This window comes from Rattus norvegicus, chromosome 15 (assembly GCF_036323735.1).
Source record: "Rattus norvegicus strain BN/NHsdMcwi chromosome 15, GRCr8, whole genome shotgun sequence".
NCBI lineage: Eukaryota > Metazoa > Chordata > Mammalia > Rodentia > Muridae > Rattus > Rattus norvegicus.
In genome coordinates, this window is record NC_086033.1 from 79,357,263 (window position 1) to 79,380,885 (window position 23,623).

Here is a 23,623-nt window from a genome sequence, read left to right on the forward strand (position 1 = left end):
AAGGTCCCTCACTTGGACCCTTCTGCTCTTTAATCTTGAGTTCTGTAGACTGTATACTAGGAATTTTGTACTTTTTGTCTAATATCTACCTATTAGTGAGTTCATACCATGCATATACTTTTGGGTCTGAGTTACCACTCTCAGGATAATATTTTCTATTTCCATCCTGCACACCTCATGATGCTCTCATTCTTAATAGCTGAATAATTGAATTAATTGTATAAATGAATCACATTGTCAATATCCATTCTTCTGTTGAAGAAATTCTGACTTCAAGCTATCACAGATAAGTCTGCTGTGAACATAGTGTAACACATGCCCTATGGGATGATGGGGCATCTTTTGGGTCTATGTCCAAGAGTGATATAACTGGTTCTTCAAGTCCAGGTCTATTTCCAATATCTTGAAGAACTGCCAGATTGATTTTCAGAGGAATTGCAACAGTTTGCAGCCCCACCAGCAATGGACAAGTGTTTCTTTTTCTCCACATCCTTGCCAGCATGTGCTGTCACCTGAGTTTTTTTTTATCTCTGTCATTCTGATTGGTGTAAGGTAGAATCTCAGGGTCATTTTGATTTTCATTTCCCTGATAACTAAGGACTTTGAAGATTTCTGTAAATTTTTCTTGGGCATTTGAGATTCTTCTGTTGTAATTTTCTGTTTGGCTTTGTACTTCATATTTAAAAATAATTACTCTATTTTTTGCACTCCAGATTATATCCCCCTCCCGTTCCACCCTCTGACTGTTCTATATTCCATGCCTCCTTTCCCTGTCTCAATGCGGATGCCCCCACCTCAATTTTTTTAATTTCACTTTTCTTGGATATTTTGTGTATTTGTATTTCAAATGATTTCCCCTTTACCCCCTTTCCCATTGCCCCTTCCCCCTGCTTCTATGAGGATGCTCTCACTCCCACCCACACCAACCTTACCACCCTGGCATTACCCTACATTGGAGAAATACGCCTTCACAAGGGCTTTTCCTTCTATTGATGTGGGACAATGCCATCCTCTGCTATGTATGGCCTGAAGGCATGGGTCCCTCCATGTGTACTCATTGGTTAGTGGCTTAGTCCCTGGAAACTCTAGTGGGATCTGGTTGGTTGATATTGTTATTCATCCTATGGTGTTACAAACCCCTTTAGTTCCTTCAGTCTTTCACTCCCAATTTTCTTAATTGGGGTATTTGGTTTTTTAGAGGTTAGCTTCTTATAATCTATATATTTTGAATGTTACCCCTTATTAGATGTGAGTTAGTGAAGATTTTCCCCAATTTGCAGGTTGCCAATTTGTCCTATTGATTGTGTCCTTTGCCTTACAGAAAGCTTTTCAATTTCATAAGGTCCCATTTATCAATTATTGATCCCAGATCCTGAGCCATTGGAGTTCTGTTTAGGAAATTTCTCCCTGTGCCAATGTGTTCAAGGTTCTTTCCCAGTTTCTCTTCTGTTTAGTTCAGTGTACCTGGTTTTATGTTGAAGTCCTTGATCCACCTGGACTTGAGCTTTGGGCAAGGTGACAAATATGGATTTACTTTCATTTTCCTACATACAGACTGCCAGTTAGTCCAGCAACATTTACCGAAGATAATTACTTTTGTTTTCCATTGTATGTTATTGTCTTCGTTGTCAAAGATCAAATGTCTATAATTTTCTGGGCTTATTTCTGTGTCTTCAATTCTATTCCACTAGTCAGCCTATCTGCCTCTGTACTGAGACCATGTGTTTTTTATTTTGTTTGTTTGTTTTTTTTTTTTTTTTTTACTATTGCTCAGTTTGAAGTGAGGGATAGTGATTACCCCAGAAGTAACTTATTCTGAAGAATTGTTTTTGTTATCCTGGGATTCTGATTTGCCATTTAAAATTGAAGATTTCTTTTTCCATGTTTGTGAAGAATTGTGTTGAAATGTAGAGGAGGCTTTAATTGAATCTGTAGATTCCTTTTGTCGGATGGCAATTTTTACTATGATAATTATACCAATCCATAATCATGGAAGATCTTTCCATCTTCTGATTTCTTTAATTTCTTTTTTCAGGGATTTGAAGTTATTTTTCTAAAGATGTTTCACTTGCTTGGTAAGAGTTACACAGATATTTTATACTGTTTGTGGCTCTTTTGAAGGGTGTTGTTTCCCTAATTTCTTCCTCAGACCGTTTATCATTTGTATAAAGGAAGGCTATGGATTATTTTATTTTAGATAATTTTATAGCCAGCCACTATGCTGGAATTGTTTAGCAGCTGTAAAAGTTCTTTTGTAGAATTTTTGGGGTTGCCTATATATACTATCTTATCATCTGCAAAGAGTTCTTGAATTCTTTATCCAATTTATTCCAGCAAATCTTCATTTGCTGTCTTATTGCTGTAGCTAGAACTTCAAGTACTATATTGGATAGGTAGGGAGAGAGTGGGCATCCTTTTCTTGTCCTTGTTTTTAGTGGGTTTGCTTCAAGTATTTCTCCATTTAATTGGATATTGGCTGGTGGATTGCTTTTTCACATTCTGATGAAATGCAACCCTTAGGAACTATGAGGCCAAATCAGCACTTCTTCCCTTTAATTATTTTCAGGTCTGTCATCATTAAATTTTTTGTATAAAAGATTATGTAAAATATCTGAAAGATTATAAAAGTAGATATTCTGAACAATCAGGATAGATTGATTATATTGTAAGAGTGGTTAATTTTAGTACTTCACTCACTCTTAAAGTAATCTCACTCTGTCTCTGTCTGTGTCTCTGAGAGACAAAGAATTAATATTCTAATTATCACAGTAGATTAACTAGGATTTATAAGTGTAAAATAGATTTAAAAATATTCAAAATCCTATATAGGAAACAAAGAATATGTTTAAACAAATATGAAAAGCATATCACTTTGAGTATTGGGCTCTCTATGTTTCTATATTTGACTATGTTCTAGAGAGATAACGAGAAGCTAGAGTTATTAGTCAACATTAGCTAAACAATGTTTAATTTTTCTTAAGGTGCATATCAACTCTAATACAAGATAATGAATGAAAATATAGAAATTACATGAATAGTGAAAAGTTTAGACAAAAATATTAGCAAATCAAAGTTAGCACAGAAAATATTGGAATACTTGACAGGATGTGATCCTGTCTAGCTCTTCTAATATACGAAGCATGAAAATATAAAGAGTTACAAAACTCATAGCAACAGTAAAAGGAATTCAGTCCAAAGCCTTTAAAGAATCAAACTTGGCAAGAAGGAAAGGGCTGCACTAGTCCACTAAAAATTTAGAAAGTCATTATGTGTTCTACTATGGTAATTGCTAGAAATTGCAAATAAGCATCAAATATGTACACTGTCTAATCAACCTATTAAATGCCATAGATTGTTCAGTAACAATGATACTCCATAAAATGCTTCAAAATATAGATATTTTTTCATTATTCTCCAAAATTAGTCTTGTAAACTTCAGTTTTACATGTATTGTTAGATTGCTAAACATATAAACACAAGTACTGAAACAAAAAGGCCAACTGATTTAATTGATTATTTTTAGAATTTACTGGTCATATGCAAATTGTTCAACATTCTAGGAAAACTAACTCAATTTTTAAACAATAAACAATGATAAGGCACAAACCAGTCTTTGAAGACTCAGTATGTTATGTAAAGTCTAGCATTTACTGTCTATTAAATTCTCTATGTTTAAAATCAGTAGTCTTCTAATGTGTTTGCATAATTCATGTCACTTGAATTAATCCAGTCTTTAAAATGAAGCTATGATTTACTCTTTATCATCATAAAAATGTATGGCAGGAATTTAGTGGGTAAAGTGCAGGAAGAACATATACTTTTTAATATTAAGAGAATATTAAATATCTTAGTACCTTTGTACAGATATTTATTTCACTGAAATGTTGGCAGTAAGCATAAGCTTTCTTACCATTCCCTATTTATGTACAAACATTTTCACTTTAGTAGCCCACAAGCATCTTTTACAAACATGTTAACTCTTCAGTATGCTTAAAGTTTGCTGTTAGGCAGTTTAATTTCCTATCCTTCTTTTTTAAATTACCACTATTAGATGGGGAGCTTCCTGTATTTGAACTTTGTCCTTATCAGTGTTCCCCAGGACCTGACACTCTATTAGTAACCATGCATTCCACCAACTGTATTTGTTACAACTCTATTTCCTAACTCATCAATGAGCACAGTTTATTTTGATTGTTACAAGCACTATGTAAGAGATGAACTAAGAGGAAATTTCTAGAGGTGTGAATGAAGGTAGTATTTCAGAATGATGGTCCTAAGTACATTCTTTAAAATTACTATATTATCTAAATATTCATCTGTGATTAAAATTTGAGTATATATATATATATATATGTTTGTATATACTCATAAAATTATACACCAAAAATATATCTCTATAAAAATATTTTATACCAAGAGATTATTATTGTGGGTTGTGAACTTTCAACTTAATTCAACATATGTTCCCTGTGCATATTGTTATTAAGACTTCAATAAAGGGTCAAGATAGTAGATATATAGTAAAATAAGAAATTTGAGTATGTTCACAGGAAATGAGGCACCACACATTAAGCTGCTCAAACATTGCTGCTATCTATAAGCCACTAAGCTAGTGACTTGTAGTCATGTGGATGATGAACAGCACTTAGAACAAGCCACTGTAGAGCCATAAGGGTGTCAATTTAAATGACCTATTTTATTTTGAGAACAAGAGAGAGTTATAAGTCACTCTAATGAACTCCTGTCATAGCATACTGTGCAAAAGTAAAGTATGATAGACAAAGAAACATTCAGTCTGTATTCTGCCATTCATATTGTAGTAACAGGCTTATTGAATTATTATTGATCTCTGCCAGATTAAATATCCCTACCTGACTGGGCTGCATTTTGATAACATGAGAGGTATTCAATTTAGAGTTTAAAAAGAATATTTCAATATAGTAATTAAGAGGGCAGTTTAGATTTATCTCAATAGGAGCTTATTAGTACATTTTTGTAATAACAAATTGTTATTCTTTCAATACTTTTGTAAAATTTGAGCTTTATACATTCTTACCATCTTCACCTACTCATCTGAATAATTTCTAATAGAGTATATTATCTGAATATCTAACCATCTCTAACTAGTTCCTAAGCAATTTGAAATTGGAGTAATACTAACTTTGATTTCCAATTTTTTTCTTCCTTGACTCCATGAATTTTTAGATAATTTATGGGATATTTCTAGAGCATCTTTGGCATCATTATACCTAATCAAAGACTTTACTATACATAAAACAGATTTTATTCAAATTCATATATATGAGTAAAGATATAAAAGAAGTCTCCTGTAAAGTAAAATATTTTCCAAAATAATGTTGATTTGAACCTGTCCTCCTAAGAACATCTATTGTTATATAGTAACACTGATATTTTACATCTATTTCAATTGTTAACAAATAGTGTCCTATGCAAACCACCAAGCAAATCCAGAATCCTGCCAGAGCTATTCTTATCTTTTCCTTAACTGAGGGTAAAGCCCTTTTTGCTGAAGAGACAATGCAGATAACACATTGAACATTGAGAATTTGGCTTGCCACCTTCCTAGAACTGTCATACCTATTGACTAATGATCATGGTACTGAAAAATCATTCCTTATGCTACCTGAAGAGAAAGGTAAATGTTAAACCAATTAGAAATGCTTTTATTTATTATAAAACCTGCCTGCAATACACACTGGTACAAATATCTGATTGGATTTAAGGCCCATTCAATGAGATGGCACCTGTGCCTGACAGTGATCAGCTGGCCAGACACTGACACACCAAAATAGTTGGAAATAGAAAAAAAAAGCTAATATTTCTACTATGCTAAATAAATGTAGCAATAAAATAACTCCTATCTATCCAAGCAAGTAAAATATCTGTATGACAAGAACTTCAAGTCTCTGAAGAAATAAATTGAGGAATATCTCAGAAGATGTAAAGATCTCCCATTGCTCATGGGTTGGCAAAATCAATATAGGAAAATGGCCATCTTGCCAAAAGAAATCTCCAGATTCAATGAAATCCTCATCAAAATTCCAACTCAATTCTTCATAGAATTAAAAAGAACAATTTGCAAATTCATTTGGAAAAGCAAAACCCAGGAGAGTAAAAACTATTCTCAACAATAAAAGAACTTCTGGGTGAATCACCATCCCTGATATCAAGCTGTGTTACAAAGGAATTGTGATAAAATCTGCATAGTATTTGGTACTGAGACTGGCAGGTAGATCAATGGAATAGAACTGAAGATACAGAAATGATCCCCGCCAAACACATGGTCACTTGACAAAGGAGTTAAACCTAACCAATGGAAAAAAGATAGCATTTTCAAGAATTGGTGCTGATTCAACTGGAGGTCAGCATGTAGAAGAATGCAAATTACTCATTCTTAATTCCTTGTACAAAGCTCAAGTCCATTTGGATCTTGGACTTCCACATAAAACCAGATACACTGAAACTAGTAGAAGAAAGAGTGGGGAAGAGACTCAAACATATAGGCAAAGGGGAAATTTTCCTGAACAGAACACCAATGGCTTATGCTCTAAGATCAAGAGTTGACAAATGGTACCTCATAAAATTACAAAGCTTCTGTAAGGCAAGGGACACTGTCAATAGGACAGAACTGCAACCAACAGATTGCAAAATGATCATTACCAATTCTACATCTGATAGAGGGGTAATATCCAATATAGACAAAGAACTCAAGAAGTTAGACTCCAGAGAATTAAATAATCCTATTAAAAATGGGGTCCAGAGCAAAAACAAAGAATTTTTCAACTAAGAAATAGAAATGGCTGAAAGCAACTGAAGGAATATTCATCATCCTTAGTTATCACGGAAATGCAATTTAAAACAACCCTGAGATTCTACCTCACATCAATCAGAATAGCTAAGATCAAAAACTCAGGTGACAACAGATGCTGGCTAGAATGTGGGGAAGAGGAAGACTCCCTCCATTGCTGGTGGGATTGCAAGCTGCTTCAACCACTCTGGAAATCAATCTGGTGGTTCCTCAGAAAATTGGACATAGTACTACCTGAGGACCCTGCTAATCCATTTCTGGGCATATACCCAAAAGATCCTCCAACATATAACAAAGACACATGCTCCACTATCTTCAAAGCAGCCTTATTTATAATACCCAGAAGCTAGGGAAAAAAAAAAACTAAATGTCCTTCAACTAAGGAATGAATACAGAAAATGTGGTACATTTACACAATGGAGTACACAATGGTACACTACTCAGCTATTGAAAACAATGGCCACAAGAAAGTACATGGATGGAACTAGAAAATAAATCCTGAGTGAGGTAACCCAGTCACAAAAGAACACAAATTGTATGCAGTCACAATAAGTGGATATTAGCCCAAAAGCTTGGAATTACTGAGAAAAAAATCACCAGTCATATGAAGCCCAAGAAGAAGGAAGACCAAAATATGGACAATTCATTCCTTCTTGGAAGAGAGAACAAAATACTCACAGGAGGAAACACAAGGGCAAAGAGTAGAGCAGGGACTGAAGAAAATGTCATCCAGCGACTGCCATACCTGGGAACGCAGCACATATGCTGCCCCAAAACCCATTACTATTGCTGATGCCAAAAGTACTTGCTGACAGGAACCAGATACGGGTGTCTTCTGGGAGGCTTTGCCAGAGCCCTACTCATACAGATGAGGATAGTTGCAGCTAACCATTGGACTGAACAAGGGGACTCCAATGAAGGAGTTAGAGAAAAGACTAAAGGAGTTGAAGGAGCTTGCAACACCAAAGGAAGAACAACAATACCAACCAACCAGACCCCACCAGAGCTCCCAGTACTAAACCACCAAGCAATGATTGAGTATACATAGAGGGACCATGACTCCAACCACATATGTAGCAGAGAGTGGCATTGCTCAGCATCAATAGGAAGAAAAGTTCGTGGTCCTTGAAGGCTCATTTCTCCAATACAGGGCAATGCCAGTGTGTTGAGATTGGCGTGGGTGGTGGGAGTCAGAGCTTCCTCATAGAAGCAGTGGGAACGGGAGGGGTAATAAGAGGGGCGCAAGGGGATAACATTTGAAATGTAGATATATAAAATATCCAAAAAAAATCAAACGAAAAAAAATAACTTCTATCAATACCTTACTATACACATACATCAGTGCCTTACTGAGGAATTTTCAAGAGCCTTCACCTTCCAGGATGTAAGAACTGAAGCAGGAACCCAAAATGGACAACGTGTAGAGCGAGAGATTTTGGAACACTCCGTTCAAAATGGAATAACTTCATTAAATCATTCCCCTCCGGGATCAGGGATCGTTAATGAAGAACTGGTAGAAAGACTGTAAGAGCCACAGAAGATGGATGACAAGAAGGAAAGAAGGCCCGTTTTAGACACAGCAGGACTGATGCAGATATGAATGCACTGAGAGTCTGGCAGCATGCACAGAGTCTGCACAGGTCTAAGCCAGATGGGATCCGAGTGCTGAAGGAATGCGGATACAAATGCTCGTCTGTAACCTAGAAACATCTCTATTCAAAACCACACTCAAAGGAAATAATTTTCTGTATTGGAGTCTCACTTGGTATGGAAACCATACTTCAGGGCACACTCATGCTTGGTAAATTAAAAAAAAAATAGTGAAGTAGCTCAAATGCTCTTTGGAGGCTTTTTGTCTCTCTGTACTTTGGGCTTTCCCCCCTCCTTTATGGACATTTTTATATTCTGCTTTCCGAATTTGTTTGTGTGAGCTTTCTGTATCTGCCCATCTGTGTCTCAGCGTCCCTATGTGTCCTTTGTGCTTGTCCTTTGGTCCTGTTTTGTCTGTTCGTTTGTTATGTTATATTTTTTTTATTATTTTATTTTATTATCACTATAATTAATGTTGCATGCCTATTTGTATTCTAGTAAAAAAGGGGTGGTGTTACTTTTATTGGGTAGGTAATTAAGGAGAATCTGAAAAAAGGCCAGAAGGGAAGATATTATCAGCATACATTTATATGAGAAAAATATTTATCTTTAAAAAATTAAATACAAGCAAGAACAGAAGAAAAGGAAAAAATGTGTATTCTTACTTGCATAGGACTTGACTCACTATAAATCACCAGTATCATGAGCAGAATTTTTAAAGATTAAATGGAAAATAGAATTAATGAAAAATTTTAAGGACAATTTTTTAATTTTCTTAGTATTCTAAGCAGTAGTGTGCTATTATCTTTATGACCAATATCGTTGTTTTAGTGAATATAATTTTTTGTTAATAGCACTACAATATTAGGGCCTACAAATATGGTATTTTCTAGTAACAAGATAAACAATTTTTAATTTCATATTTAAATTACCATCTTGTATACAACCAATTCTTTAGTTTTGCAAGCACCCAAATGACAAATAATTGTCATTTCATTTCATTTTACTTCATATATAACTCTGAGAGGACAGAGTTAGCCAGAGCTAGGCTCACTCCGCGACAGGATACAAACTGGCAGTTTGGGAGATGATGCCTAAGTTTCTGTTTCCCAGAGCTGGAAAAATCCATTACAAGTCAATTCCATGGGGAAAAAAAAAACTCTTTTCAGGAATCTGTCCTACCACGTAGCCTGAGCCAATCTCAAGGGCTCATCAGGAGCTGTAGAAACTGCTGCACCACCTAGGTTGAACCAAGTATAGTTGATCACCAAATGTCCCCCAAATCCCCGAGAACCTTAATCAATCACAAAGACCCCTATATTAGTGATAGAACAAACCAATCAAGGAAATGAAAGGTACAAGTCACTCAATTCTACCCTAACAAACTTTAAATTGACCCAGCAAAATCCACATCTCTGTCTTCTATTCTGAAAAATCGTGGACCCCTGCATGAAGGTACTCTGGAGAATAAATGCTTTTATTTGATTCTGGGGTATCAATCTTCATAAATCACATTCCCTTACATTTCATATATATAAATATGTAAGAGTCATGAAATATTATATAATACTTTACATCTTCATTATGTCTTGCGATTTCTAGTTTTGTTTGTAAATGTTTTCTGCATGTACATGTGTGTGTTTCCATGTCTTTATGCATTCCTGTGCTATTCATTTGTCCCTTTTTTTTGCTGGCATTTTGTATAATTGTATTTTGTTATGTTTATTTTTACTTTGCCTTATTTTATTACTTTACCACTTTACTATTTTAGTATGCTTATTTATGTTCAGGGTTGTGTTTTAATCGGGTGGGGAGGTGGAGAGGATCTGTGAGAGGTCCTTGAGAGGGAAAGATAATCAGAATATATTGTCTGAGAAAAAAATTTAAAAATGACAAAACAGAGAAAGGGGAACATGGGGGAAAGAGAGTTCCTCTTGCTTTTATATATTTTTACTCACTAAAAACAAACAATTACACACTTTTTATTGTAAGCTATTAATATTATCTTGTCCCCTTCCCCTAATATTATCTCTCTTTTTTTAATGTATCTTTCCTTAAAGTCACTTGTTTAATTTGATCTGGTAAAACGCCTGAACTTGTTGGTTCATAGCAGACAGAACAAATCCTATCGTTGCTGTTTATTTACTTGTTGGTGATGTTTTCTAACATTTGATTCAATTCTTTCTCATTTATGTCCTTAATATAGGCCAAGAAGTAGGGAAGGGGTTTCCCACACTTCGCAATGCATCAACTAGATCAGCTGAAAGCCACCTGCAAAATAGTTTTTCTTTCTCCATATTTAAGGTTCTCAAATTTTATAATCACTAAAAACTTCATTGTTCAAAGACGAGGGCACATGATGAGAAAGGCTATGATGAGACAGTAAAGACGATGAACTTCCAAGACTCTCGGCTTTTCCTTCAAATTCTGGACATGAGATAAAAACTTCAAAGCTGCTATAAACAAAGGTCCTGTGGTTGTTTGCCAATAAGAACCTTGCTGATAGAATGGCTCAAGAAGTTCAAAGTCTGATCAGGACATATTTACCCAACAGTTGTGGACCAATTGGCATTCTGTTTTTTTGAAATGGCCAAATCTAAATTAGGTGAAGAAAACCCCCTAAGAGAGTAAAAAGACCACTAGCACTCAAGAGGAAGCCAGGATTCGAGTTCAGGTTTTCCCCTTCTGCTTTGCAGAGAGTCTTCCTCTTTATTTCTTGGTATTTGTCTTTCCCTACCCCTAATAGAAGTCTTTCTTCAACTGATGATTCTGTCTGTTTCTATATACTTTTTCACTATGGCTACCTGACATGCTCCAGATTTTCTCTGCCTTTTAAATTCTCAAGTGGCAAAGAAAATGAATCAATTCAAGGCCTCCCTTTGGGTAACAGGAAGTGTGGAGAAAAAAGTTTAAGAAAAGATTCTCAAGTAATGGTGTTTTATTTTCCTACTTGCTCATTCTTTAGGCAGAAGGTAATCATTTTAGATCTTTTCAAAGTAGTCTTCTAGATCATGGAGATAGCCTGCTAATTAGACACATGTAGAAATATTGTATTCTTTCCTATTTATAGAAATGAACATTTGCCTTCTTCCATTGTTAACAAGTTTCACATTGTATGTAACAAAAGACAAGTATATAATTGATATCATTCCTACAACTTTTGTAGTATTACAATGTAAATTTATTGCTTATCTAGAACACTTATGTAAACATAAAATTGGAAATACATCAATCCCCTAATACATAACTATGTTTATAGGCAAAGGCCACAGTACAAATATGCTTGGGGGAAAGTCCAAAATATCAGTGCAATTGGGAGGCAGATTTCTATTCTTACTTTCTCCTAAAAGTAGAACCATATTTGGGTCATTATTCTCAGCAGGAAGCTTTGAAACAACATCTAACCTTGTCTAACAAGATAGCGAGTGTCTTTGGCCTATTTTTGCTCAAAGGTAAGTTGGCCAGGGCATAGAAACAGGACATGTGTACTGTGCTTTTCTCTTTCTGGAAGGATTCCTAAAATATTACCCCTCCCCCAATCTAGAAAAGAATGAACTTAAAAAAAAACATTTTAGTTTTCTTATTTAAAAAATTCATACATTTATAGAGTTAATTCTGGGTCCTCTCACACCCTTACACTCCTGCCTTCATTATTAACACTTTTCACGCTCCCTTCTCATATCCATTCCTCTTTGTGACTCAATGACTTTAATATGAACTATATTTGGAACCATCAACTTTTGAAGCATCCACTGGATACTGGTGAGCTCATGTCAAAGTAAATGTGGTGACAGTTCCCCTAGACTCCACCAGTAGGCAGACTTTGATGGGGGTTTGAGATTGTTTTGTGAATCACTCTGTATGCAGGCTTCACTGATAAGTTTGTTGTCTGTGATGGACTAGTTTACTAGCTAGAGGTATAAACAGATTGTAATTAAATTGTGAAGCTCTGAATAGTTCCGCCATTTGATAAAATTTTAGACATGTTTTAATGCTTATTGATCTTAATTTTCCTAAAATCATTTTTTCAGAATATTTAGAATTACACATACATTTTTCTCCATTTCTTTGAGATGTATTTTCAAAAACATTTTTACAGTTTTACATTCTCTAAGCATTTTCTCAGTGCCTTGAAATATAGCCTTCAGGGAATTTGTAAGTGTTGAGACTACAACAAAGATATGCAAACATGTTTTTTTTTCTCTGCTAACCTAAGTAGACAATACAAGGAGTTAGCATGCTTTCTTCATCCCAAGGCTTAAACGCCAGCTCCCTTAATTCAATCCAGTTGTAGTCAAACCAAACCAAGGTCTTTTTCCACTATTACAATACCTTTCAAATAGTCTTAGACCTTTATAGTGAAAATTTTGCTGTGTATAACTATATTTTAAAATTATTGAGATGAGAAATGTCTGATTTCACATCACATAGCTGAAGCTGATTTTAAATTCGATATGCAAGGTTCATGTATTTTATCATTTCTTTATATTTTTCTTTAAGACATTCATCCAATTCTTTCCCTTGTAACTCTGCCTTATTTATTAAATCATTCTCCTTTGGTATAGCTCAGAATTGCACATATTTGACAACACAAAATTTACAACGTTATGTACTTTTAAATATTGTAATGTTCAAAGGAATATATAAACATAGTAAATTAGAAAAACTTTTCACATTTCCAAGTGTAGTTGTTCTCCAAACTCTAATTATCATTATTATACCTTTTAGCTCAATTTTCATATCAATATAAATGTCATGAAATTTTAACATTAAATTAACACAATAAGGAAAATGCGAATTATGTTAACTTATTTCTAAAGAGAATCTTTTCATATGATTAATATTCTGGCTAACTATGGAGATACGCAACTTTGAATTTAATGATTAACTGTATTTCTTTCTTAACTTCATTACATCCTCAATATTAATTTTATTCATGCATTTTAATACTGTAAGCGTTGTATGAGAAATACAAAGCATATATCTTTGTACATTTGTGATTTCACATAATATAAAGACCACCTTTTCCCCATTATGTAGACTATAACTAAAAATCTAATGATAAAAATTCAGTTGCTATTTTAGCTTTGAAAGACCTAAAACCAGTGTTTTAAGACAAGCATGGTATAAATACGGTATTATAATTGCTTTACTGTACCTGTATATGCAAATTGAACAAGATCCCAGAGTGCATTTGGGTCTATGCCTTCCATCTTGATCTCCTCTTGCTTGGCTTCACAGACATCGCTTGTAAACATGGCAGCAAAGTAGTCAGAGACAGAGCTCAGGACAAGCCTGAAAGAGGCACAGGACCTATTTTAGGCATTGCTCCTGAAGCACAAAGCACTGAGTTCAGCAGACACAATGAAGACCAATGAATCAACCATCAGCAATTTGATCCAACTCTAAATTTATAATTTAAATTTAAAAGAAGTCGAATGGTTTTTTGAAACTATTGGGAGGATGTGAATTGTTTGGCAGAGATTTTTCAGAAGCATCAAAAAAACAAAAACAAACATAACAAAACAAAACAAAACACTGTAGCCGTTCTCCTCTTCGCCCCTCAAAATGAAATGTTCTAACCCTGATGCAGAAATAAACAAAAAAAGAAAAACAAAACAAAACAAAGCATAAGTTTTGGATCCAGGACATTCAGAATACAGAGTCTGAACCTGGAAGAGAGAAGGGATTCTTTTTTTACTACTAGCTAGCATGCAGCCTTCCAAATATTTATATTCGTCAAAGCAATGTAGGCTTCTGGGGAAGAAAGGGTCATTTGTTGTGTTCTGCTTGGAATCTGCATGCAACACTGCTGATCCGCCAGGAAATACATATCTCGTTATGAAAATACTGTGCACATAGTATGGCTGGTTTTGAGATAGCTGCAGACTGAAATGATGCATATTCTCCAATAAGGAATACAAAGCTTGCTACTGTAAACCTAGTCAAATGCCTGTCACTGTCCATGACACAGACTAAATCTGTCACTGTTATTTTGCTAAGTAAGCATGTGCCCAAACATCCTTTAAACATTCAGGTTTACATCTGGAGACTAATGCTATTATTTAGCCCTGGGCAGAGAAGCTTCCTTTTTCACACTAGACAGTGGATAATGAAGAGACTTGACCTGTTCAAAATGAGTGAGATCTAAGTATTCAACCCTAAATAAGAGGCATCTACAACCCCTTCTGAGGATATTGGGATGCTTTAGAAGGGGGAGGGAGAGGGGGATAATTTAAAGGTATACTCTGCGACATGCTGTGACACATTGAAGCTTGCACAGCAATTTATTTTGTGGTTTGTCTGTTTAGTTGGTTTGGTTCTTGTTTGTTTGTTTTTTTTTTGTTTTTTTGTTGTTTGTTTGTTTTTTAGTGGAGGAGGAGAGAGTTGAATATGAAGGAACAAGGAGATGAATGGGGTTTGGGGCTTGATATGAAAATCACAAGTAATCAATAAAGAAGTTAAAAGAGGAGTAGCCTACAGAGGGGAGAGGAGTAGTGTTATAAAAGGTTTTCTTCTACATATGGTATTGCTGTTGCAAGGAAGATCACTAGAGATCCTAAACTAGGCTGGAAAATGAAAGGCAGGGCGGGGCGGGGCAGGGCGGGGCAGGGCAGGAGGAAGGCATGTGTCCTTCATTATTCTAACATCGATTTGTGACAGAGTGTGAGAACTTGAGGCAGTACTGGCAGTTAATTGTTTCTGAGGAAGGAATATATTTATCATTTTATTCACTGATGTAGTTACCGATAAACCTCCGTGATCTAGTTTTCTTAATCCTGCTCATATACCTAACCTTAATTTACCTTCAATGGGTCTAAACAAAACAAACAAATGTGAAAGTGGGAGAAGAGTATGAGCAAAAGAAGAACAAAAGAACTGCAGGGATATAAATGGAGAGGAGCCTGATGGAAAGGAAGGCCAGAGACAGGAGCAAATCGGGATCAAGCTCAAGGGGAGGTCCCAAGCCCTGCCACTATTACTGAGGCTGTGGAGTGCTCCCCAAAAGCATCCTATCATGACTTCTCTTCAAGAGACCCAGCTGACAGAGTCAGATGCAGATATTTACACCCAACCAGTGAAAGCTGGGGAAAACTGAAGAAGCTGAGGAGAAGGGTGACCCTGAAGTCTCAAATGACCTGGACCCTGAGATCTCACAGACACTAGCCCACCAATCAGGCAGCGAACACTAGTTGGTCCAAGGCCCCCAACACATATACAGCAGAGGACTGCCTGGTGTGGCCTCAGTGAAGAAGATGCTCCTAACCCTGGAAAGAATTGAGGCCACAGGGTGTGAGAAGATGTGTTGGTGTGCGGGGCGGGTACATCCTCTTGGAGACTGGAGATGGGAATGGGATGAGGAACCGTAGAAGGGCTGACAGGCACGGGGATAACAACAGGACTATAAAAAATGATTAAAGAATAATAATACTTAAAGATAAAAATTAAAAAGAAAAACCAGAGTAAGCAAGAGTGAGAAAGGAAACCAACCAGGGATATGAAGAATGAATTCGGTGAGAGTACACTGCACATATTCATGAAACTGTTGCACAGGACTAAGTTAAAAATAAGCCAAATAATGAAATATGCCTGTTGAAAGTATAATATAAATTTTACCCAATGAGCCATTAAAAATTAAACTATACATTACCCTTGGCTATCGTATGACTTCACAATTTTCTGCTTTAACCAACACTAATTGGTGATCAAACGCATTTGTACCATTTAATGGACATTATATGAAATTACAGTATGATAATTTCTTCCTCCATTCGACTTCAAGAAGAATTTATATGTATGATGTATATTTGGTAATGAAAAACTTATATTTTCTCTTTTTTCGAGTATTTATTTCTCTTTACAGCATCAATTTCTTATCAATGGTAGAAAATGTTTTCTTTAGGACTATTTTAGTTTAGCTATGAGGACAAAGGATTTCCTAGCTTTTGTTTACTAGATTTTTTTTCTAGTATCATTTACAATATATCATAAAGTATTCTTACTTAATGGGGGATAGTAGATTTATTCCTTTCATTTATGAAGAAATGCCCTACTTCATTATCATCTAGACTTTATTAGTTGTAATAGAATATTAATTTTCAAACTATTTTATGTTGTAATGTACCATTTATTTGTAATTAATTTAGATTTTTCTTAGGATTTTTATCATTTTTACAGTGCTACATACACACAGGTATATCATTTGTACTTGAAAGTAATGTAAGTGTGTGTGTGTATGTATGTGTGTGTGTAGGTATGTGTGTGGTGTGTGTGTGATGTGTTTGTGGTGTGTGTGGTGTGGTGTGTGTGTGTGGTGTGTGTGTGAGTGTGTGTGAGTGTGTGTGTGTGTGGTGTGTGAGTGTGTGTGTGTGGTGTGTGTGTGGTGTGTGTGTATTTGTGGTGTGTGAGTGTGTGTGTATGCATGTGTGTGTGGTGTGTGTGTGTGTGTGTGTGTGTGTATTTAACCTGTAGTTGCTCTAATTTCCTGAACTTCTGTAATACTGAGGTTGAGCATTGTAAGCCAAATATTACAAACTGTTTGCATTCACATTCTCATCGTTTCATCCAACTCATTTCCCACCGTGTCTAATAAAATGTGTTTTAAAAATTCAGAATAGACCATCGTTTAAGTTGTCATTTATCTCATGCACAGCACCTCTTTTTTGAATTAATGAAAATATATCACTTGCTGTTTTTATGTACCTATATAACAAAAATATTTTGAATATTTTTCATTGTTACTTTTATCAATCTAAAGCCAGGCCATGTGGGTCACACCTGCTTTCTTATCTTTTGGGATGCTAAATCAGAATGACGACTAGATTGACCTAGTTACAAAATATTAACAAATAATAAATAGAAATATCAGCTACAGAGATGGCTCAGCAGTTAAAATTACTGGCTGCTCATTCAGAGGAAAAGGGTTTGATTCCATCCATTCGGTTGACAGCTCATAAACATCGTTAAATCACTTTTATGGATTATAATGTCCTCACTTATGAAGAGATCAAGCATGTATGTCATTCACAGTCATACATGAATGCAAAACATATTTACACATAAAATAATCTCTATAATAGTAATTATTAATTTTATTTAAAAAGCATAGAAATGGCAAAATATTTACTGCAACCCAGAGAAATAAGTGAGTGAGAAATGATCGGTTTTATCAAAGTGTTAAGTAGTAAATGTCTCCATAAACATCAGGTGATAAATAATATTTGTCTCCATAAACATCAGGTTAGGCATCTCTCCAGGAACAAGTATTTCAGCGTGTTCTTACACTGTAAGTTTGTACTACAGGCAGGTCCCATTCTGAAGAGCAAAATATTTTGTGACCTACATTGTGCAAGTTTGAATCACATCAAATAAAATCTGTATCAGCTCTAGGGAAATGCTGCCTGCTCAGTCAGAGTAGTAGGAAAGGATGGATTCCCCATTTAGATTTAGTGACACAAAAGATTTAAATTAAAATCTAGATTCAACATTTGGCAAGAGTTAAGATCTTCATACTTGCTTATTTAGCTTCCCTTAACGTAAGGAAAGCTGGAGCAAAAACTGATTCAGTAGGTAAGTGCGGCCACTTAGGCAAACCTCTCTTTGGGGGTCACTAAAATGTAGTTCTTTACAAATATATTAAAGATTGCTATATTCCACTTCAATTTTTTATCATGTTTGAAACTGCCAACCTCCCACTTTTTGAAACCTTTTTTTTTTCAGTTAGAGATGTACAGACTTCCTTATCTCAGCTTTACCTCTTCCTCAGTGACTTCCTTCTAATCCCTGACCTGCCCTTTGCTGTGACTAATTGCAGATTTCTATGCGTTGCTTAAATATTCATTTTTGCAAAGTCTCCCTTTTAGCACTGCTTTAATGATTTTTATAATGGCTTTAAATTTTACTGTACTATTGCAGTGCCTGTAAAAAAAAAATATCATTGGCCAAATGTTCTACCAGCATTTGACTGTCTTTATACTAAATTCAGGATACTGCCTGTATGTTTCTTATGTTATTTCCAATTGTTTTTATGCCATTAGGTTTCTTCCAGATGACATGGATAAGGTTTTGCTGTGTTTCCTTTATACTTCTTTTCTTATGCTAAAAACAACAAAAATCCATCTTTTAGTTTGTTCTAGGTCTATGTCCTCCTTATAAGGCCCAGACATTCTGAATCAGTATTAACATAAAATAAAGAAAAAAGGACACTTCTTCCAAAAAGCTTCATTGGCCCCAAAAGTCCCATGCTCTTTGTCTGCCAACATGTTCCTCACCTCTAGATAAGTAATGGAGTCCGTGGTAACCAACACATCATGTGCTTCTGTGAAGCATAGTATGTCTGCATGCATCAGGTAAATCCCTGGGAGGCTGAAGGAGACAAGGTTGACTCCTTGATTCATTGTTCCTTTGCCCTTGCATATTTTTGTTTCTTCTAATAACATTTTATACTTAAACTTGCACAGCTGCCTTCTGTGGTCTGGTGTTACCAAGCCAATCTATGTAGAATCTCTCCCCTCTCCTCTTTACCTTCACAGTCTTCCTTTTTCATAAAGGGTAATGTTCTGTCTTCACTGACCATCTGATACTTTTGTCTGTACTTATCTTTTGTGCTCTTCTTGGTCGGTATTATAACATGTTTGAAAGAGAGTGTTCTGATTTATGATACTTGTGTGCTTTGAAGACAGATGTTATATGTACCTGTATTTTTGAGTTTGCATTCTACACTCACAAATTATCGATTTTTATATCAGGAACAATTAAAATCTTCCAGGCCTTGGTTCTTACTCTATAATAATATTTTAAAATGGAGAAAATAAAGATTTCCTTTTCCATTTAGAAATAATCAAATTGTGTCAAACAGGGCCAGATACACAACCAAGACCATAAATTTTAAATATCTTCTGGTCTCTGCAATGTTTATTACAGTAATTTGATTTATTAATACTATACTTCCCCTCAAAAACCTGCATTATAATTTGTAGGGAGCCATTCTGAGCTATACAGTCACAAAGGATGTGGGGAGCAGGTGTGGCAGCAGTCCCAAGATGGCGCCTGGGACTGCAGCTAAGTCTCATGACTAGCACCTGACTTCCTCACACACCTGAAACTAGCCACGTCCATTGTGAGAGCTGCGCAGGTGCACCATGACGCAAGATCAGGCCATGTGACTTGGACCTATGAACTGAGATTACGCAGTCTGGACTGAGGAGGTGGAGTTGAGGGAGGATATGAGGGAGTGTGCTCAGGGGGCTGAGGGGAGAGAGAAAAAAAGAAAAGAAAGATTCCTGCTTGAAGGCAGAAAGAAAGGTTCCTGAATAAACTGCATGGAGAAGAACGCTGTGGTGTCGCTCTTTTCTGCGGGACGGAGACGGAGGCAACAATAATTCCTGGTAAAACATTATTATTGTATTCATTCATGATTTAAATTTTAACTTTACCATTTTATTGCAAATTATTTCAAGAAATGGCACCTAAATTGGATACTTTTAAGGACATGACAGCTAATGCTTCATTTTTGTCTTTTATGCCTATTCTCTCTGAATAAATTTTAGGAGTTTATGATATATACTCAAACATACTGTTTCTAATAAACAATGAACAAATTATAAATTATATTAATTGTTGTAATGTCTTTCCCATATATATTCCCTATATTTATATGATTTCAAATAATATCAAACAATGAATAAAATAAGAATTATAAAAATAATTTTTGAAATTTAAATATAATGACACAATTTCTCCTTTTCATTCTCCACTCTCACAAATTCAAAGACACACTCTCCCCTACCTTTCCACACACCTTTATTGACCTGAAGAGCCTAAATACAAGTTAGCTTCCATTCATCAAACATATCCCCTGTTCACTGAGTCCTCTGGGACACCCGAAGTTGCCCTAAGTAGCCTGCTATCTCAGATGAACCTCCATTCTCCAGCCACCTCTCTGCCCACTTTCATCAGACCTACAGATCCTGAAACAAACAGACCTACTGATCTGGAACCATGCAGCACAAGATACCTATCAGCGGCCTGACACATAAGGACCATTAAACTTATCCCCCTCTCAATATCTAATACAACATGAACACCCAGGGACCAAAGCCATCAAAATGGCTAAAGGACATTTAAAAAAATCAACAAAATCCAGATCAAGATGACACTTTCAGAGGACAGCTACCTTACTATAGCAAGCCTAACACAACCAAAGGGAAAAAAAAAAGACCTTAAATCCAACCTTACCTTAAATCCAATCTTATAAAGGTGATAGAGGGCTTTAAAAAGGAAATTAATAAATCTCTTAAAGAAATAAAGATACAATTAATCAAGTGAAGGAAATAAATAATACTGCAAGACATGAAACAGAAATAGAAGCAATAAAGAAAACACAAACAGGGTATCTTGGATATTGAAAACCTAGGGGAAAGAACAGAAGAACAGAAACAAAGGACCAAAATCCGAGATAAGCATCACCAACAGAATACAGTAGATGGAGAAAAGAATCTCAGGCACAGAAGATAAAACAGAAGCAAATGATACTTCAAAGAAAATGGCAAATCTAAAGACATTTTGATGCAAAACACCCAGGAAATCTGAAACACCATGAAAAATCCTAACCTAACAGTAAACGGAATAGAAGAAAATAAAGAGGCCCAGCTCTGAGACCTTGAAAATATTCCCAACAAATTCAAAAAAGAAAACTTTCCCTACCTAAAGTAAGAGTTGCCTATAAGCACACAGGAAGTTTATAGAACACTAAATAGACTGGACTAGAAAAGAAAATCTCCCTCCTCATAATAATCAAAAATACAAAAAGAATATTAAAAGTGGCATGGGAAAAAAGCCAGGTAACACACAAAGGCAGACACGGCAGAATTATATTTGATTCTCAACAGGGACTTTAAACAGTACAAGGGCCTGGACAACCTCTTGCAACCTCTAAAGAAATCACAGATGTCAACATAGACTAATGTAGCCACCAAAACTCTGAATCACCACAGATGGAGAAAAAAAGTTATTCCAAGACAAATCCAAATTTAAACAATATGTTTCCTAAATTCTAGCCCTACATAAATTACTAGAAGGAAAACTGCAACCCAAAGAAGATAACTACATCCAAGAAAATGTAGGAAATAAGTAACTCTATAAGAGGAAAAACAGTTAGAACACATATACAAACAAACACTTATGCCAACAATATCAAAATAACAGTTATTAGCAATCACTGTTCATTAATACTTGGCAACATATTCAAACTAATGCAATGGAGAGACAAAGGACAACACGAGTATCATAAAGTATAGAATTCAAATCTGGACTGACTTTTTGTTAAATCACTCCGAGAGTGCTTTATTTGTTATCTGAATGTGTCATTGATGAATTAATTGATAGATTCATTGATTTTCATTTATTTATTTATACTCAGATTTATTGATTACTAATATATATAATATATGCAGTTTTAAAGATGTTAAAAGAATAATTATTTTAAATGTTTAGTTTACTTTTATTTATTAGTAGTTAAATAATTAAAATGATGAGTTAATTTTCCCTGGCATGTAAAGTAACCGAGTAACAACGCAAGATGTCAAGAAATTATAATTTCTACTTGTTATACAGCTAGCAAATTCTGCAGTCTAAAAGCTAGTCTATTAGCTTTAGAAATATGGATATACAATTGCACTATGGACACTCCCATACCTATGAGCAGGTATCTTTCGATTCCCCACTATCAGGATGACATCACACAGCTGCTGTTGCTTTAGATAATTCTCCATCTTCCTAAATGATTGCTCAGCATGGTGAACAGCTTGATAGAATTCTTCAGAGCTACTGGAGTCCAAATCACTTTGAGGTGTCAGTGAATGATTGGTCGTTGTCAACCTATAAATCACACACATACACACAACAGGAAGATGATGTTTAATATATATATATATATTCCCTCCCACATCCTCCTCCTCTTCTTGGAGAGGGTGCCCCCCCTGGGTAATCTCCTATCCTGGTAGATAAAGTCTCTGCCAGATGAGGCCTATCCTCTTCCCCAGAGGCCAGGCAAATCATCTCTGTTGAGGAATGGATGCCAAGGTCACGTTACAGCTTTTGTGAGAGCCTCCATTTCACTTGTTGGAGTAGTCACGTGGAAACTGAGCTGGACGTCTGCTACATATGTGCCAGGAACCTCGTACCAGCTCTTGTATATTCCTGGTTGGTGGCTCAGTCTCTGAGAGCTCCCAGTCATACAGATTTGTTAATTGTCTTCACAGCTTTATTCATAATTGCCATAAATTAGGAACCACTCAGATGTCTATCAACCGAAGAATTAACACAGAAATTATGATTCATTTACACAGTGGAGTACTACTCAGCTATTAAAAACAATGACATTATAAATTTTACAAGAAGATAGATGGAACTAGAAAACATCATCCTGAGTGAGGTAACCCAGACCCAAAGGACATAATATGGCATGTACTCATTGATTAGTGGATATTATCCAAAATGTACAGATCCCCATGATACATGATACACCCCATAGACCCAAAGAAGTCAAACGAGAAGGAAGCCCCAAGTGAGGATACTTCAATCCCATTTAATAGAGGGAGCAAAATAGTCATTGGAAGCAGAGAGAGGGAGGGAAGTAGGTGAGAAAGATGAGAGCGAAAGAAATAAGGGGTAAGATCAGGTGTGGGAAGAGACAGGAGAGATATCCACAGGTCTAGAAAAATGAATGGAAATCTGACATTGTCGGGGTTGGGGGTGGGTGAAATCTCTAGGAAGCCCCAGAGATCTAGAAGTAGGGAGGCTCCAAGGAGTCAATCTGGGTGACCTTAGCCAGGATGCCTAACAGTGAATACATGGAACCTGAAGAAGACCCCTTCCTGTACCCAGGCAGGAACCCCAGGGGAGATAAGAACACTAACACACCCACAAAACTTTCGACCCAGAATATGTCCTGTCTAAAAGAAATGTAGGGATAAAAATAGAGCAGGGAGTGAAGACCTGGCCAACCAATAACCAACTGGAAACCCATCCTAAAAGCAAGCGCCTCTCTCTGACACTATTAATGATACTCTGTCATGCTTAGACAGTAACCTTGGGTGGATGTCTTCTGAGAGGCTCTACCTAGCAGCTGACTGAAATAGATGCAAATAGACACAGTCAAACATTGGACAGACCTCAGAGACTCTTATGGAAGAGTTTAAAGAA

The 23,623-nt window shown here is 35.8% G+C and overlaps 1 protein-coding gene across 1 annotated transcript in view; it reads right to left on the reverse strand.

Annotated features, from left to right (window-relative positions):
* Positions 1-23,623, reverse strand: part of Klhl1 (kelch-like family member 1) — a 444,521-nt gene that overhangs the window by 251,099 nt on the left and 169,799 nt on the right. The window contains exons 2-3 of the mRNA NM_001394673.2: positions 22,115-22,297; positions 13,578-13,714 (exon numbers count right to left, since the gene is read on the reverse strand). Coding sequence (NP_001381602.1) covers positions 13,578-13,714; positions 22,115-22,297 — 320 coding nt within the window. The remainder of the gene's footprint in view (positions 1-13,577; positions 13,715-22,114; positions 22,298-23,623) is intronic.